This window comes from Seriola lalandi, unplaced genomic scaffold (genome assembly GCF_002814215.2).
Source record: "Seriola lalandi dorsalis isolate HSWRI2012SDOR001 ecotype SW California unplaced genomic scaffold, Sedor1 jcf7180002054470, whole genome shotgun sequence".
Taxonomy (NCBI): domain Eukaryota; kingdom Metazoa; phylum Chordata; class Actinopteri; order Carangiformes; family Carangidae; genus Seriola; species Seriola lalandi.
Genome location: NW_019525023.1, coordinates 1,801,164 through 1,815,505, shown reverse-complemented (window position 1 = coordinate 1,815,505; position 14,342 = coordinate 1,801,164). Strand labels below are relative to the sequence as shown.

The 14,342-nt window shown below is 41.8% G+C and overlaps 2 protein-coding genes across 3 annotated transcripts in view; both read left to right on the top strand.

Moving 5' to 3' along the window:
• mcu (mitochondrial calcium uniporter) overlaps nt 1-3,976 on the top strand; it is a 55,662-nt gene extending 51,686 nt beyond the window's left edge. For both annotated transcript variants that reach the window (XM_023411710.2, XM_023411709.2), the window contains exon 9: nt 87-3,976. In XM_023411710.2, coding sequence (XP_023267478.1) covers nt 87-167 — 81 coding nt within the window. In that variant the 3' untranslated portion in view covers nt 168-3,976. The remainder of the gene's footprint in view (nt 1-86) is intronic.
• A 1,607-nt stretch (nt 3,977-5,583) lies between these two features.
• Nucleotides 5,584-14,335, top strand: oit3 (oncoprotein induced transcript 3). Its single transcript, XM_023411590.2, has 9 exons — nt 5,584-5,739; nt 8,075-8,449; nt 8,575-8,685; nt 10,086-10,208; nt 10,313-10,435; nt 11,293-11,453; nt 11,605-12,017; nt 13,262-13,361; nt 13,516-14,335. The coding sequence occupies exons 1-9, from the start codon at nt 5,682-5,684 to the stop codon at nt 13,666-13,668; spliced, it is 1,617 nt and encodes a 538-aa protein (XP_023267358.1). The 5' UTR covers nt 5,584-5,681; the 3' UTR covers nt 13,669-14,335.
• Nucleotides 14,336-14,342: the final 7 nt, after the last annotated feature.

Genomic DNA, 14,342 nt, shown 5'->3' with positions numbered 1-14,342 from the left:
CACACACACAAACACACACACACACACTTTCATCTCATGTTTTTCCCATCCACCCCTCCCTCTCTCTCCCTGTCCACCCTGTCCAGGTGGAGTTGGATCTGAAGCGTCTTCGGGACCCGCTCCAGCTCCAGCTCCCAGTTCAGCAGCTCACCGCCAGTAAAAATTGATGGAAGGAGTGACTCCCTCCTCTCTCAGCTCCTACAAGCCCCTTACCCTCTTCCCTCCTGTCATCCAACACCCTTCTCCGACCCCTTTTACCCCCAGCTATTTCTCAGACCACCCCCTCCCCTCCCACACCCAATAATCCCATCCCTTTCTTGACTGTGGGAGTTAGTTTTTTGGTTTTGTTTTGTTTTGTTTGATTTTTTTTTCTGTTATTTCTTTTTACTTTCCTGACTGAAAACTCCAGTTGGAATTGCAAGTTAAAACCGCTTAAAGACGAAGAAGGATGGTGAGAATACCCAGGAACTGAAAAACTACAGCTGAAGGTTGGTGAGGATGATGAAAAGGACGATGATGATGATGATGATGATGATGATGATGCTTATGATGATGGAATACAACTGGGCACTATGGATATGCCTCAAATCTTCAGAGGGACAGCCTGCAGGGAACTCCAGGGGGAAAATAGGAATAATCACACCTCTAGACGCTCCAGGACAGAGGACAAGCAGAGGGGCATTGTTGAGTCTGTGTGTGTGTGTGTGTGTGTGTGTGTGTGTGTGTATGTGTGTGTGTGGGACTTTCAGGGTACTCTGGGACACCGACCCTGGCCACACTGCGGGTCGACGCAGCAGTACAGTCCCGCTTCCTTGAGCAGTCAAACTGTCAACACACACACCTTCTCTTGGCTGGGGCAGGCTCCAGGGGGACTCTCTATCCCACATGTTAAAGTTTACAAGGAAGTCCTGACTGCAGTTGCACCATCAGGGAGACCGTGGTCTTCCTGTAGCTGAACTCTGCTGCCTCTCCCTCCCTGGGCCACGCCTCCTCCAGGTGACGGACAGGTGTCCTTCCCCGTGTGACCTTCCTAGTGTGACCTTTGTCAGGAGCTTGTCTCGACTCGCAGGATGAAGGCATGGCGACGCCTCGTTTTTCCTCTTCCTGTTGACGTCCTGTAGCGGCCCGGTCTGCGCAAGTATGAGAGTACTACCGACAACAACATCACTGTGTGTTCTTTTATTCCAAAAAAAATATTTTGGCACTTTTTATTTTGAAAGCCATAGTATATTTGTTATGAAAAGAATATAAATATATATATGTATACAATCAAATAAACAGATGACCAGAGGCTAGTTTTTTCAGTGGGGGGAGGAGCTCTCTTCCAAACATCATCTCATTCACATCCTCTGAAGATCTCCTGCCACGAGGGCCCCCTGCTAACGCACATCCGCAACGTTACATACGCACACTTACACCGTATGCTATTTCATATCTTTTCATTACAAACATACTCCGTATAGTTTACAATAACTACGTCCACGTTGGACGTACGGCTCCTGTGCATGGCCACCAGAGGGGGGGAACAACGTTGAAGCCAAATCGGGCTGAACGTGGCTTTGATTGGAATTGATTGTTTTTGAGCAATGTCATGCTTGATCTAAAAGATCGCTGCTTAATGCTTCACCTAAGGAAGGGGTTAATATGTCCAGAGACCGTTGCCTCAGACAAACCTACAGGCATGTTATAGTTTAATATATATCTGATGAATTGAATGGCTTTAAAAACATAGAGCTGCCGTTTACATGAGGAGCAGTATGTAAGTGAATTTCCTGCAGTTCAGCATCCCCCGATTCAACATGTTCTTCTGAGCTAATAGACAAAATAAAAGAGGCTACCCCTAAAAAAAAAAAAAGCATCATGACATTGTTTCATAGAGGCTTTTTTCATCCTGAAATAAAGCCAGAGTTTTCTCCTCCCACTGTTGCTGTAATGCCCCCCTGCTCCCTTGATGGCAAGGCAGGGTAGACTGCATGCTGTGGTATGCCCTCAGTAGAAATTTGTGAATGTGTAGGAGCATTATTGCAATTTTGTACTTAATTGGACGCTTTTCTTTGCCACATCTAGCTGAAGTCTCATCCCCCTGATTGGTTAAATCAAAGGTTATAGAAGCCATATGTTTGTGTTGTCCATTTCTTTTCTTTTTTTTGGATGGTCACTGAATAAACCTTTTTCAGGTACACTTAAGTTTTCTGTTCAGGGTGAGGATTGGTGTCCCTCTCTCCACTCCCATTTATGTCTCAAGAAAAAAAAAAAGGTCTCAGAGCCAAACATTTTCACTCTGAACTGCTGTAGATCACCTCTGCAGAGGGGAAGCACAACGACATGACGTGCCTGCACACAGACTTGTGTGTCAACAGTTGGATGAGTCCCACTGAGGAGATCCTTGTGTTTAACTGCAGATGTTTTTATTAAAATGCATGATTTTAGATCAAATCAGAAGTTAGCCATGCAGATCTCAAAGCAGGATTTGGTCTGATCTGTTACTGTGTGCGTTGGTGTGTGCGTTATCTCCAAGGGAAATGGTGCCTTTTGGATGATTAATGATTTAAATGATATAGACAATATATCAGTTTGGTAAAAAGCAGAGATAGGATCATCAAGAAAGTTAAGCTCTTAATTAGAATGACGCCTCATATAAAGGAGGGTTAAATTTGAATGTTTGGAAGGGGAAATCGATCCTGCTGTGTGTGCGTGCGTGTGTGTGTGTGTGAGTGTGTGTGTGAACGTGTGTTTAATGAATCCATGTATTGACGAGTGGTGAGGGCACTGGGGGCAAAGTTCAAATCTCCATATTCATGAGCACTTTGCCCCTAATCCCTGTCAATAGTGGCAAAAATCAATCCCGCCCTCATCGCACTTCATAGCTGTCATTAGCTTTAAATTCATTTTTCCCTCACTCACACACACCATGACACACACACACACACACAGGTGACAGTGAAAACGATGTTAACTTGGAGACGTACTGTGGGAGGTGAGAGAGTTGAGGCCTCTGTCAGCAGTCCAATCCTCCCCTCTGCTGTTTCTACACAACACTTCTCCCCATCATCACCTCCTACTTTTTTTTTATCATGCCATCCACCGTTTATTGCCTTTATTTTTCTCTCGCTTTTATTTTTTAAAAACGAAATATATCAAATATAGGGAAACTTTATTATAAAGAGGGTGTTGCATGAATGTATGTTTACATGGGAAATTATGTAAAAATAAAAAAAGATGATTTATCAAAAAAAAAAGGAAAAAAAAAAACACAACAACCTGCAAAGATAATTTAAGAACGTTGTTCGTAGAGATTCCTAGTTATAAAGGGCAGTGGACAGGGCTGCGTCTTTACAACCTGCCTTGTCAAATCTGACTTGATCCCAGCCAACCAACTGCTCAAACCCCATCAAACCCCAGTTCCATCTTCACCTTATTTACTCCCATAAACCCGCCATTTATACTCCCCAATAAATGGAAAAACACCCTCCATCCTCAGTGCACCTATAAAGGAGGCTTTATGACCTCTTGACCTCAGTTACTATGGTCCTGGATCCAAAGGAAAGTCCTGAGTCCGATGGAAAAGTGTCAGGCGCACTCTGTTAACTTATCGGGGAACACCTCCCATTCTCGTCCCCCTCTCATTTCATCCACCCTCACCCTTTTTCTCCAAAATCGCATTATTATTCTATGGTTTGAATGTGTGTTATGTTTTGAATATCTCGTTTGTGTGCACTTACAATAAGACATGTTTAAAATGCCTAAAGAGTGAAGCAGAATATAGGATTGAAATGAACTTGTACTCCATTCTGACCTCTTATTTTATTTTATTTTATTTTTCTTGTCTTTTTTTTTTTCTTTCTTTTCCTCTGTTGACATATGATGCTGTAATGTTGGCAAAAAAGAAAAATGTAAAATCCTGTATCATTTATGAAATATGTATAAAAGAGAAATGTAATTCAATTATCAATAAAATCCTTATCCAGTTTTTGGAGCCAGTGGTCCAGTAGCATTTTTCTTTTCTTTTTTTTTTCTCAAAGTGAAGACTTGGTGATTAATGGACATATTCCAGATATTTACAAGGACCAGCTTTTCAAGGTCTTGACCGCCTCCTCTCCTCTCCTTGGCCTCCAGCTCTGCTTGCACAGGACATCCTATGAGATAGACCAGTGGGGATAAACTGTGTGTATACAGTAGGTACATGAAGCAACACATGGTTATGATGGTCTGTTGAAACTGCATATTAGTCTGAAAATTCCAAGTTTATAAAGCAGCAATAGAAAATTAGAAGGCTATAATCATTTCCTTACAATCTTATTAAGTATTTAAGCATTGGACAAATTAAAATGTTGACCTAATGACAGCACTTGAATGAATTTGAAATTGAAATTCATCAACATCTGTTCCAAATTTCATAACACAGTAGTTGTTGAGACGTTTCACTAAATGCCTCATGGTGGCGCTAGAGGAAAAGTACAGAAATCACCAACAATGATTAGGCTTCAGCCTCTGGGAACAATGAAAGTTTAGTCCAATCCACTTAGTAGTCATTGCGATATGTCTGGACCAACAATACCATCCATATGTCACTCCGCCAGCAGGGAGAAAGAAAAACGAACCTACCAGTATCCTTCAACCTGATACTGTAACACTTTCCACAGCAGTGAAATTACCAAAACCAACGCGGTAAACATGGTATATATAACTGGAAAGTTTAGTCAAAAGTCCAAACTCTGAAAACTCTCTTATGATGAAATTTAGAAGAAAGTTGAACAAAAGAGAGAAGTGAGGAAACTATTAAAAAATAAAGAACTACACATACTGTACAACTTCCCTCTACACAGCGTGGTTATGCAGAAGTGTAATAAAGTGCTGATTGAATCTGCCTGTGCCGTAGAGACTTGCAGCCAGGAGGCCTAACAGTGTCTTATTTCCAGGGGTAATCACAAAAGAAGAATGGCATGTTCCACCTCATTTATTCTTACAGCCTTGAGGATTAATGCTTCCATTGCTTCAATTACATATAAGCAATAAAAACTGCAAGCATGAGGTTAGTTTGAGCAGCTTCTAAATGAAAAGGGCCAAGCTTTAGACGTTTCCTGGCCTCTTCTGGTGAGTAAGTAATGAGCTAAATGAGAACATAGTCACTCTACTGGCACAGTGTCGCTGAGGGGTCTCTGTCTGTTCTCAGGTAAATCCTAAGTGTGCAAACCCAGCCGTCGCCTCCAAGGGAAGGATGCTCCGACACGACACTGCTACAGATTAATCAGATTGGTTTAAAGCTGCTGGAGATTACATCATTGGTTGTATTTTATTGCCCTTTAAATCAGGAAGGATGAGAGAAAGACTACATAGATATGTAAAAGTATCATAAACCCCGACCACACTGTTTCTCAACATGTTTTGCTGGAATAGTTTGGGGTAGTTTACGGTCATGTGTGGGGAGATGGAGGGAGGAGGATGTGAGGACTGCTCAGGCTGAAACAATGGGAGGATGGTCGTGTTACTGGATTTAGGGAGAAGAAGGTCAGGGGATCAAGGTGAAAAAGAGACATGACAATATGACGTATACAGATAAGAGGTGCCTATTAAAGACGGACCTCTCCTAAAGATGAACCAGAAGAGCTACACAGATACACACCTTACACATACGCACTGAGCTAGGATTTATCTTTCATCCAACTGTGAAAAAACATATCATGATTTTTCTGGTGATCTCAGGTCTGCTGCAGGAGATCCTTGCGGTTGCAGGTGAAGGTGAGTGTAACATTTCTCATGTTGTTTACACCCAAAACAAGCAGGTATCTCCTGCACTAAGATTCAGATTTACATTACTGTTCAGCAATGAGTCTGTATCTTATCTGTGTTTATGGTGATTTTTTGTTTGTTGTTATTGTACTTTAGATGAAAGGATAAAACAGCCATATTATTCTTACTCTCAACAAATCCCATGAAAAGACCAAACCATTAATGTCTTTGGTTAATCAGTTTACTGCAATTTTCAAGAAAAAAGGCCTAATAATTTCCTAAAATAGCTGGGCACTGTAGTTTTTTGCAAATGTCACTTATGACGAATAGTGCAATTCTTGGGGACTATTTTGCCTTGCGGATTAATACACATTTGGTTGAGTATTTACGGCAGCAAGATAAGTAGCCTATGTGGGATTGAAAATAAACTGCAACGCCCATGTTCATCTTATGAATTAACATATCAGCCAGTGCAACGGTGTGTCTCACTGATGTGTTTTAATGGTGTCTGGACAATCATGGGGGTCTGTGGCACAGAATTTTAAGATACCTATATTAGACTCTAGATAAACAGGAAGTACTTGTTTGTAGAATCACTTCATTGTTGGTTCTGTTGTTTCCATAGGATTCATTAAAGATAAGAAAAGAATATCGCCAGCTTTATTCTTTAACATAAAATATTTATTATGAGGAACAATAAGGTTGGACGTTGTTAAGTGTGGGTCTTCATTTTCATCTGTATAGATAACATGCAGGAGGCTGACTCGGGTCAGGTGCAGCTCCACGTTCCCTTAATGGCCATATTAAGTTATTTGAGCCCCATTTGGAAGATTTAACGCTTCCATTAACATACAACTGCATGAGTCAGCTCCGTCCTCTGCCCCCTCTGTGCTGCTCGAGCTGGAACACAGTCGGTCAGTGGTACGTCTCAGGCCCCATGCACAGGCCATGGATTGATCCTCCTCCTTTAACCGTAGCCGCAGGTTGTGACAAGATGGACGGTCCATTAGTGGATGGGGGGAGAAAAATTATGTGTGTGGTGACATCATTTATGGTCACAAAATGAGTCCCTACTCACATTTTCATTGCTTCCAACGCCAAAGTGCAGTCTTTTAATTTTTCTTACCATACCTTGGAGTGCATTGTTGTGTGTGTTGTGTGTAATCATGTCTACTTGTGATATCAGTTATGAGGAGAGGAATGGTTATTGTCAACCTTGGCCTTTGTTAGATGTCACGCAGAAAATGATTTTCATTCAAGATATGGATGGGAAAGCGTTAACATGGATATTTTATGTAGAGCAATCCAGCTAAATGGAAAGCCCGCTGCACTGGTCATAGTGGTATCCAGTAAGGTGTGGTGTGCTGGTTGTCCTCTGTCATGTTTCCTGGCTCTGACCTGTCACTGAAGATGCTTTACTGCTGAGCTGATCAACCTCCTGCTGTTTCTTCATCACTGCTGATACTCAGTGATTAACACTTACTGTCACTCTCACCCACTTTGCCCACTCCCATCATCCCTCATGTCTTCTTCCTTTCTATTTGTTTTACATCTACCTCTTAATTACACTGTTGAGAGGACATGATGAGGGGAGAGACTATTGATTGTGTTGCTGCACTTTGTTTACTCTGCTCGTTCAGTTGTTCTCCTGATTCGGCACAACCGGCTGCAGTGAGAAGAAGAGTTGCCACTGACAGAACTCGTTGGATAAAGGGCCTTTTGTGGATGGCTTGTTGACTTTTAGTTCAATTAAAATTGACTCTGTTTTACAGTTTATCTTGAAGGTTTGCTTCATGGTAGCACATTTGCTCCAGTGACCAGTATAGATACAATCCAATGAACTAGGTTAAAGATTTTGTGCTTGTTTATGGACTGAGAAGACATTTGGACCTTTCACAAAGTAACAATTGGTATCACCTTGAATCAACATCTAGTGGTATCTTGACATGCAGATAATTTTGGTTGCAGTGATTTCTGATTTCTCTGAAGAAGACCAATGGCAGAGATGTCTGGATTATTACTATATTTAATAAAAGGGTTTCACCTCTATTATATTGATTGATTGACTGTGGAGGCTGAAATCTGAAAACCTGGAATGATAAAAGAAAACCTGTCCGCATGGCTGCATAGAGGATAGAGGAAGCATAAAGGAAGTCAGCTATAATTCATATGTTTTCTTCTTTGATTGCAGTTCCCCTTTGTCAGTGATAGAGAAATAATTGAAAAAAGTAAAGTAAAAGTAAAGTCTTAATCTGAAAAATAAGTGATAGTTACTGACTTTGACTGCCCTCTCAGAACCTATTCAAAGTCTTGTTCATTTTATCATCCCACCCACATGCCTCAGCCCTGGACCCGTGCTCTGCCTACATCAGCCTGAATGAACCCTGGAGGAACACAGAGTACCATGTCAACCAGACGTCCGGTGTGCCCCTGTGCGACAGCCACATGTCTGGAGAATGGTACCGCTTCACTGGCATGGCCGGGGATGCCATGCCAACCTTCTGCGTCTCTGAGAATCACTGTGGCACCCACGCTCCTATCTGGCTCAACGGCAGCCACCCTCAGCCCCATGAAGGCATCGTCAGCCTGCCTGTGTGTGCCAGCTTCAATGACAACTGCTGCCACTGGAACGCCAGCATAGATGTGAAGGCCTGCGCTGGGGGATACTTTGTCTACCGCCTGCCAAGACCCTCAGTCTGCTTCCATGTTTACTGTGGCCGTGAGTGAGCATGTCTGATATGTAAAAAGTCTATTTAAAAAAAAAAAAAATCCTATAACTGATTTACTTTTCATTTCCGTCTCTGTTGTTGTGTTAATATGTCCACGTGCATGTACGTTGCACAGATTTCTATGATATCTGTGATGAGATGGACTGCACAGGCCCCAGATGTCCTGAGTCTGACTGTCACTGTGGACCTGGAACTGTGCTGGGACCAGACGGACAAACATGCCTGGGTGAGACAGACACAGAGGGAGGAAGAGAGGGGACAGATAAGTCATGCGACAGACAAAGATAAGAAAGGGAACGTGGAAGCCGGATAGGCTGGAAATGGTTTCTGGAAAACAATAACAAGCCAACACAGTCAGACTGGATTTGTTTTGACAAATACAGTCATATTTCTGGAGACATGTTTTTATGCTATTCTTAGTCAAACATCCATTATTTACTTGACTTAGAGGGATATTCAAAATATGGTGCAAGACAACAAAAGCCAATAGAATGAAGCCGTTTGTTTCTTTCCTCAGAAATTTTAACTTTTTTTTTTTTTTACTTGCGCCATAATCATTCATGTGAGGGTTTATTTTCTAGAGTGCAAAAGTTCAAAACAGTAAGTTTGAGGAAAATGAATTTGATTAGTTACTCATTATTATTTTGTCACTGAATATCAGGACGATGAAATCATCATCGCAGTTCATCATCTAACCACATGCATGCGAACGGGAAGGTGCTTTCACTGTACCTTTTCTGTAGCTTTCAGCTGCATCTCATAGTCTTCATCAGCATCAGCATCATTTGGTTAAGTTTGTAAGTTGGTAAGTTTTCATACCCCTCCTACCTATCCATAACTATTTTAATAATTTTCACATTACTTTAACGTCTTTCCAAGGTACCTTACTAGTTTTCACACTAGTGAATCGCAGCACTGTGTGGTGTTATAGCTGACTAAATATGTGGATATTTATAGTTTTAAAATCAAATCATACATTCTGTTCCATTATTTACTCCATAAGCTTTACATGTACCCCTTACAACTGCAGAAACATTGCTCTAGTGCACCACGACTCTGTGACTGCTGCTCTGGCCATATGATCTCATTTCTATAACTATATTCTGAGTGCTGTTGACAGGAGGAAACACAATTGTGTCTTGTATTTGCTGACTTCACTCAAGGTGGCTATGTGTGTGTGTGTGTGTGTGTGTGTGTGTGTGTGTGTGTGTGTGTGTGGTATACTGCATGGTACACCTAATGATGGGTGACAGGCATGCAGTAGGAACCTAGCCAGCTTGAAAACTGCCATTATCTCATTATTCACTCATCAACCAAATCTGCCTTTCCCTGTCTCAGAAATGACTTCCCCATTTCTCCATCCTCACTCCCTCTCTTTCCTCACTCTCTTGCACGCTCACTTTTGTCTCTCCTTTTATTTCATCCATCATCATTTCTTTACCAGTCCCTTCTTTATTATAAACTTAGATTTAAAGTCCTTTAAAGTTGATTTATCGTCCTCCTCGGCTCAGCTCTAAGTGAATTGCCTCGAGGTAATAACTCCACCCTTCTGCTACTCAGTCGATTAAAACAAGACTCGTCTGATAATAATGTCTGACCCAGGTGTGCTGTGTATCCCATGTTCAGATGTGAATGAGTGTGAGAAGGCCAACGGTGGCTGTGCAGAGGTGTGTGTTAACACCAAAGGCTCCAGGCGCTGTGAGTGTGGGCCGGGCCGCGTGCTGGATGAGGATGGGCACAACTGCAGAGGTATATCTATATATACATATATATATATATATGACACACCAGTCCGGAGTGTTGTCCACATGGTGTTCTCCATCTTTTCCTTTTCTCTGTGTTGCCTCATGCAGAGATAGCAGGCTGTCACGCTAACAATGGAGGCTGCAGCCATGGCTGCTCCTCGCTGCTGGACTCCTATCAGTGCCACTGCCCAAGAGGGCTGGAGCTGGGAGAGGATAAACGAACATGTCAGGGTGTGTATGTGTATGTGTGTATGTGTGTGAGATAAGGGTAGATACTGAGGATAGATAATCAATCAGACAGCAAGGCAAACTGACACTTAGGTGCATGCTTGCATTAATCTGAAAAGATGCTCTAGATAGAAGAGATATGATAAAAATGTGTTTCTTCAGACCATAAAGATCCTCAATCATAGTAGCAGTAGATAACAGGACTGGCCAGCTCTTTCCTACAGACCTTTTGGATGGGAAATGAGACAATACTGGTGAAAACAATGTGTTACTTTCAGTCCATTTACCAGTGCCAACAGTCAAAATTTCAAATATGTTCAGTATACTGTCACATAAAACAAAAAAAGCAGCAAATATTCACAATTGAGAAGCTGGAACCAGTAGATATTTGGCATATTTGCTTGAAAAGCTGCTTTAATAATGAATCGATTATAAAAACTGGTGCTAGTCAGTTTTTATTTTGATCAACTGTTCAATGAAATGACAAATAATTTCATCTTTTTTCAAATTGCAGTAATGGAAAACAGAGAAAAGCAGAAAAGCACCAAATGCCAGAGGCTGGAACTGATAAACCTAGTCCCTCGAAAAAAAGGACAATATTGACAAACTTAAATTCTTACATTATTTAGCCAAGTGTCAGGCAACAGATGTTGTTTTTTAAAAAAATGTTTATATTGTGTTCAAGAATATTACCCACTCTTTCTTTACTGCCTCTCCATCTTGTTTTTACTGTTATTTTCCACGTGCTCAGCCTCCATACAGATTGTGTGGTAAATATATATCTAATCACACAGCTGTGGGATGTTTTTATGCTGTTATGCTGTTTCTATACTGTTTAGAGCCATTTTTCTTTCCTGCAGTGCCAGTCCAGTGTGACTCCAGCTCTATTACAGTGTCAGTTCCTAAGGACCTTGTAGGAGGACTGGAGCTCTTCCTGTCCAACTCGTCTTGTCGAGGCGTCTCCAATGGCACACACATCAACCTCAACTTCAGCCTCAAAACCTGCGGCACAGTGGTGGAGGTCAGAGTTACTGAGTTGAACATTTTTAGACTGAATGTGCACAGGGTTTAGTCTCTGCGATGAGCGATTGGGGAAATAATATTACTATATTAAAGTTGTGTGAGGTTGTCACTGAAAAAGCAATTAAAGTAAAGTAAATGTTGACCCTCAGGTAACAGATGACAAGATTGTGGGAACCAACCTGGTGACAGGTCTCCCCAGGAGCAGCCCAGGTAGCAGCAGAGACTTGATAGTCCGCACCAGCAAGTTAGTGCTCCCAGTCACCTGTGAGTTCCCCAGGGAATACCACGTGTCAGACGGATACCAGGCGAGTCTGCGCAGCTCAGCCCTGGAGCTGGCGGGCCACAGTGAGGGAGTGTTCCCCTTCTTCCTGGAGCTCTTCAAGAACGCAGAGTTCTCAGAGCCGTACCGCACCCCGCCCCAACTCCGCCTGCAGGACTCCCTGTTCTTCGGGGTGGAGCCCAAGGAGAGAGTGGAGGGCCTCTCTGCACTGGTGGAGAGCTGCTTCGCCACACCAGGCCCCAAAGCTGACCAGGCCCTCAAGTATTACCTCATCAAAGACGGGTGAATAGTTTGCAGGTCTTATCAGTTTTAAAGCCACATCTTGTGCTACTTGACACACCACACTTGAACCAGAGAACTGAACACACTTTTTAAATGAATAGGTTTCTGTTTCTTTCTTCTTTTGGCAAATGATGTGATACAATAGAAACTAAAGCTACACTCAGTTCATCTACTACAGATTTTTTTAATAAATAGATTTAATGCACTGTGGTTGACCAAAAAGAAAAAAAAAATGCTAGTATGCTAGTCATGCAAATAGATTTAGTTTTATTTGGCCTGGTTTTAAAATACCTGTCTCTGGTATTTCTGGTAGTAATGGTACAATGGTAGTAACAGGAATTTAGTTTGGGACTCACAGCGCTGTCATTTTCATTGAAGAATAAAATCACTAGTAATGTGTTTATACTGCTAGTCTATTCACAGAACACACTGTCATCGGTTTTCACAGTGACATTTTCTTTTTATTGGAAGTTGTTTCAATATAAGTCCTTAACAGTGAACAAACACAAATATGATACGGGGAAACTATTTCTGGAGACAGGTGGTTAATACATTTTTCAAATATAATTTTTTACATCATTTTTTATAACCCGAGCAAATAAAAACAAAACTGCGTGGTACTGTACTACCATAAGTGAGAAGGAAACTGCTTTTTTGTAATTTGGGTGAACTTACCCTTTAAAGAGCCTTGTTCATGCACTCAAAACTGCTGAATTCTGTCCTTTTAATATTTTATCATTTATACCAGAGCTGCATTTAGTCCAGCAACAGTAAGAGTTCTTATAATAAATGTTAGCTGGATCAGACCCAGCTGCTGTGTTTCCACGGCATCAGCTGCTTGACAGTTATAGGACAGAAAATCTCCAGTCCTTCAAGGAAATGTCAAATGAAAAATGCCACTGGCCTCGCGCTCTGATCAATGTGGAAAGAAAACAAGAATGTTTTAGGTCAAAAAATCGAAACACAGAACAGCCTTATTTTCTGGGGAACACTCCCTTTTGGCAAACCATTTCTTCACTGAATCCAGAGTAAGAGTCCTTGTTGCTGCTCTGTGGACACCAACAGAGCAGGGGCTATAATCTATTTTCACGATTTCCTATTAAAAATACAGCGGCGTTTCCGGGCCTTGGGGCAACTAAACTTGACGAATTAGCTTGTTAGAAATAGATATGGATCACCGAATACTGTGTCAAGATATCGCCTGCACTTATGACTCTATTTCCCCTGTTTCACTTCCTATTCAGGTGCATCTCTGACGAAGCAGTGACACAGTACTCATCGAAGGACCAGCTCTCGAAGCACTACCAGGTCCCTGTGTTCAAGTTCATTGGCAAGGACAATCAAGTGAGTAAAAGAAGCATGCTGGGAGCCAGCTGGTGAGTGTGTGTGTGTGTGTAGCACTATAATGTAAAGACTGTATTCATGTGAATTAGCAGTGTCCTATGATGTTGATCTTCTCTATCTCTGCTTAAAATAGTTTTGTTTCCTCTGTTTACAGCAAGTGTTCCTCCACTGCCAGGTGTTAGTATGCGGGGCAGGAGACTCCCGCTGTGCTCAGCGTTGTCGAGGGCGTGTGCGACGCGAGGCTCGGACGAGTGAACCTCAGGAGCAGCACATACTAAGTGGAGGCCCCATCTTCATCCTGCCTTAGTTATGATGCAAATATAGAGCCAGAAAAGAAAAAAAAACCCCACTGAGAATAGGCCAGCAGCACAAGCCAGGATCACATTTACATTTTTCTTTATTTGGTATTTAAAATAGCAAACAAATGCAGGTATACACACACGGAGTAGTACATTGCGCTGTCCCACATATACACATATACATGCAGTTGTAGAGTAAACACACTCCTCTTTTTGCCAGTGCCAGTGTCTCTCGCTTTGCTGTAGATCAGTTGAATTCTGGTTAATGGATCCAAGTCTGTGCCACTTTGCCTGGCAGCACAATTTACTGACATTAAAGTGAATGACATTTCTATTAGAAATCATTCGGTGGGGCCACAGTTCATTTGTAACAACTACAGTATGAAGGATGTTTTTCTAGGTCACACTTTGAGGCATTTCTCAGGCTTGATTACAGCTTAAAGATTTAGTGGATTTATAAAAGTGGTTTATATTTCACACCATCATTGACTTGAAAAATACATGTGCAACATCCATAAATGTATTCTGACTCATTTGCTCAGTATAATCAATGGCTGTGGAACATGTCACACACTACAGTGTGGTGGGAAAGAGATATCAGTGTGCTGTGCCCGGAAATTATGCACTCGCTTCATCACTCTGACAATTAAACTAGAATTAATCATGTCAGTTAAACTACAAT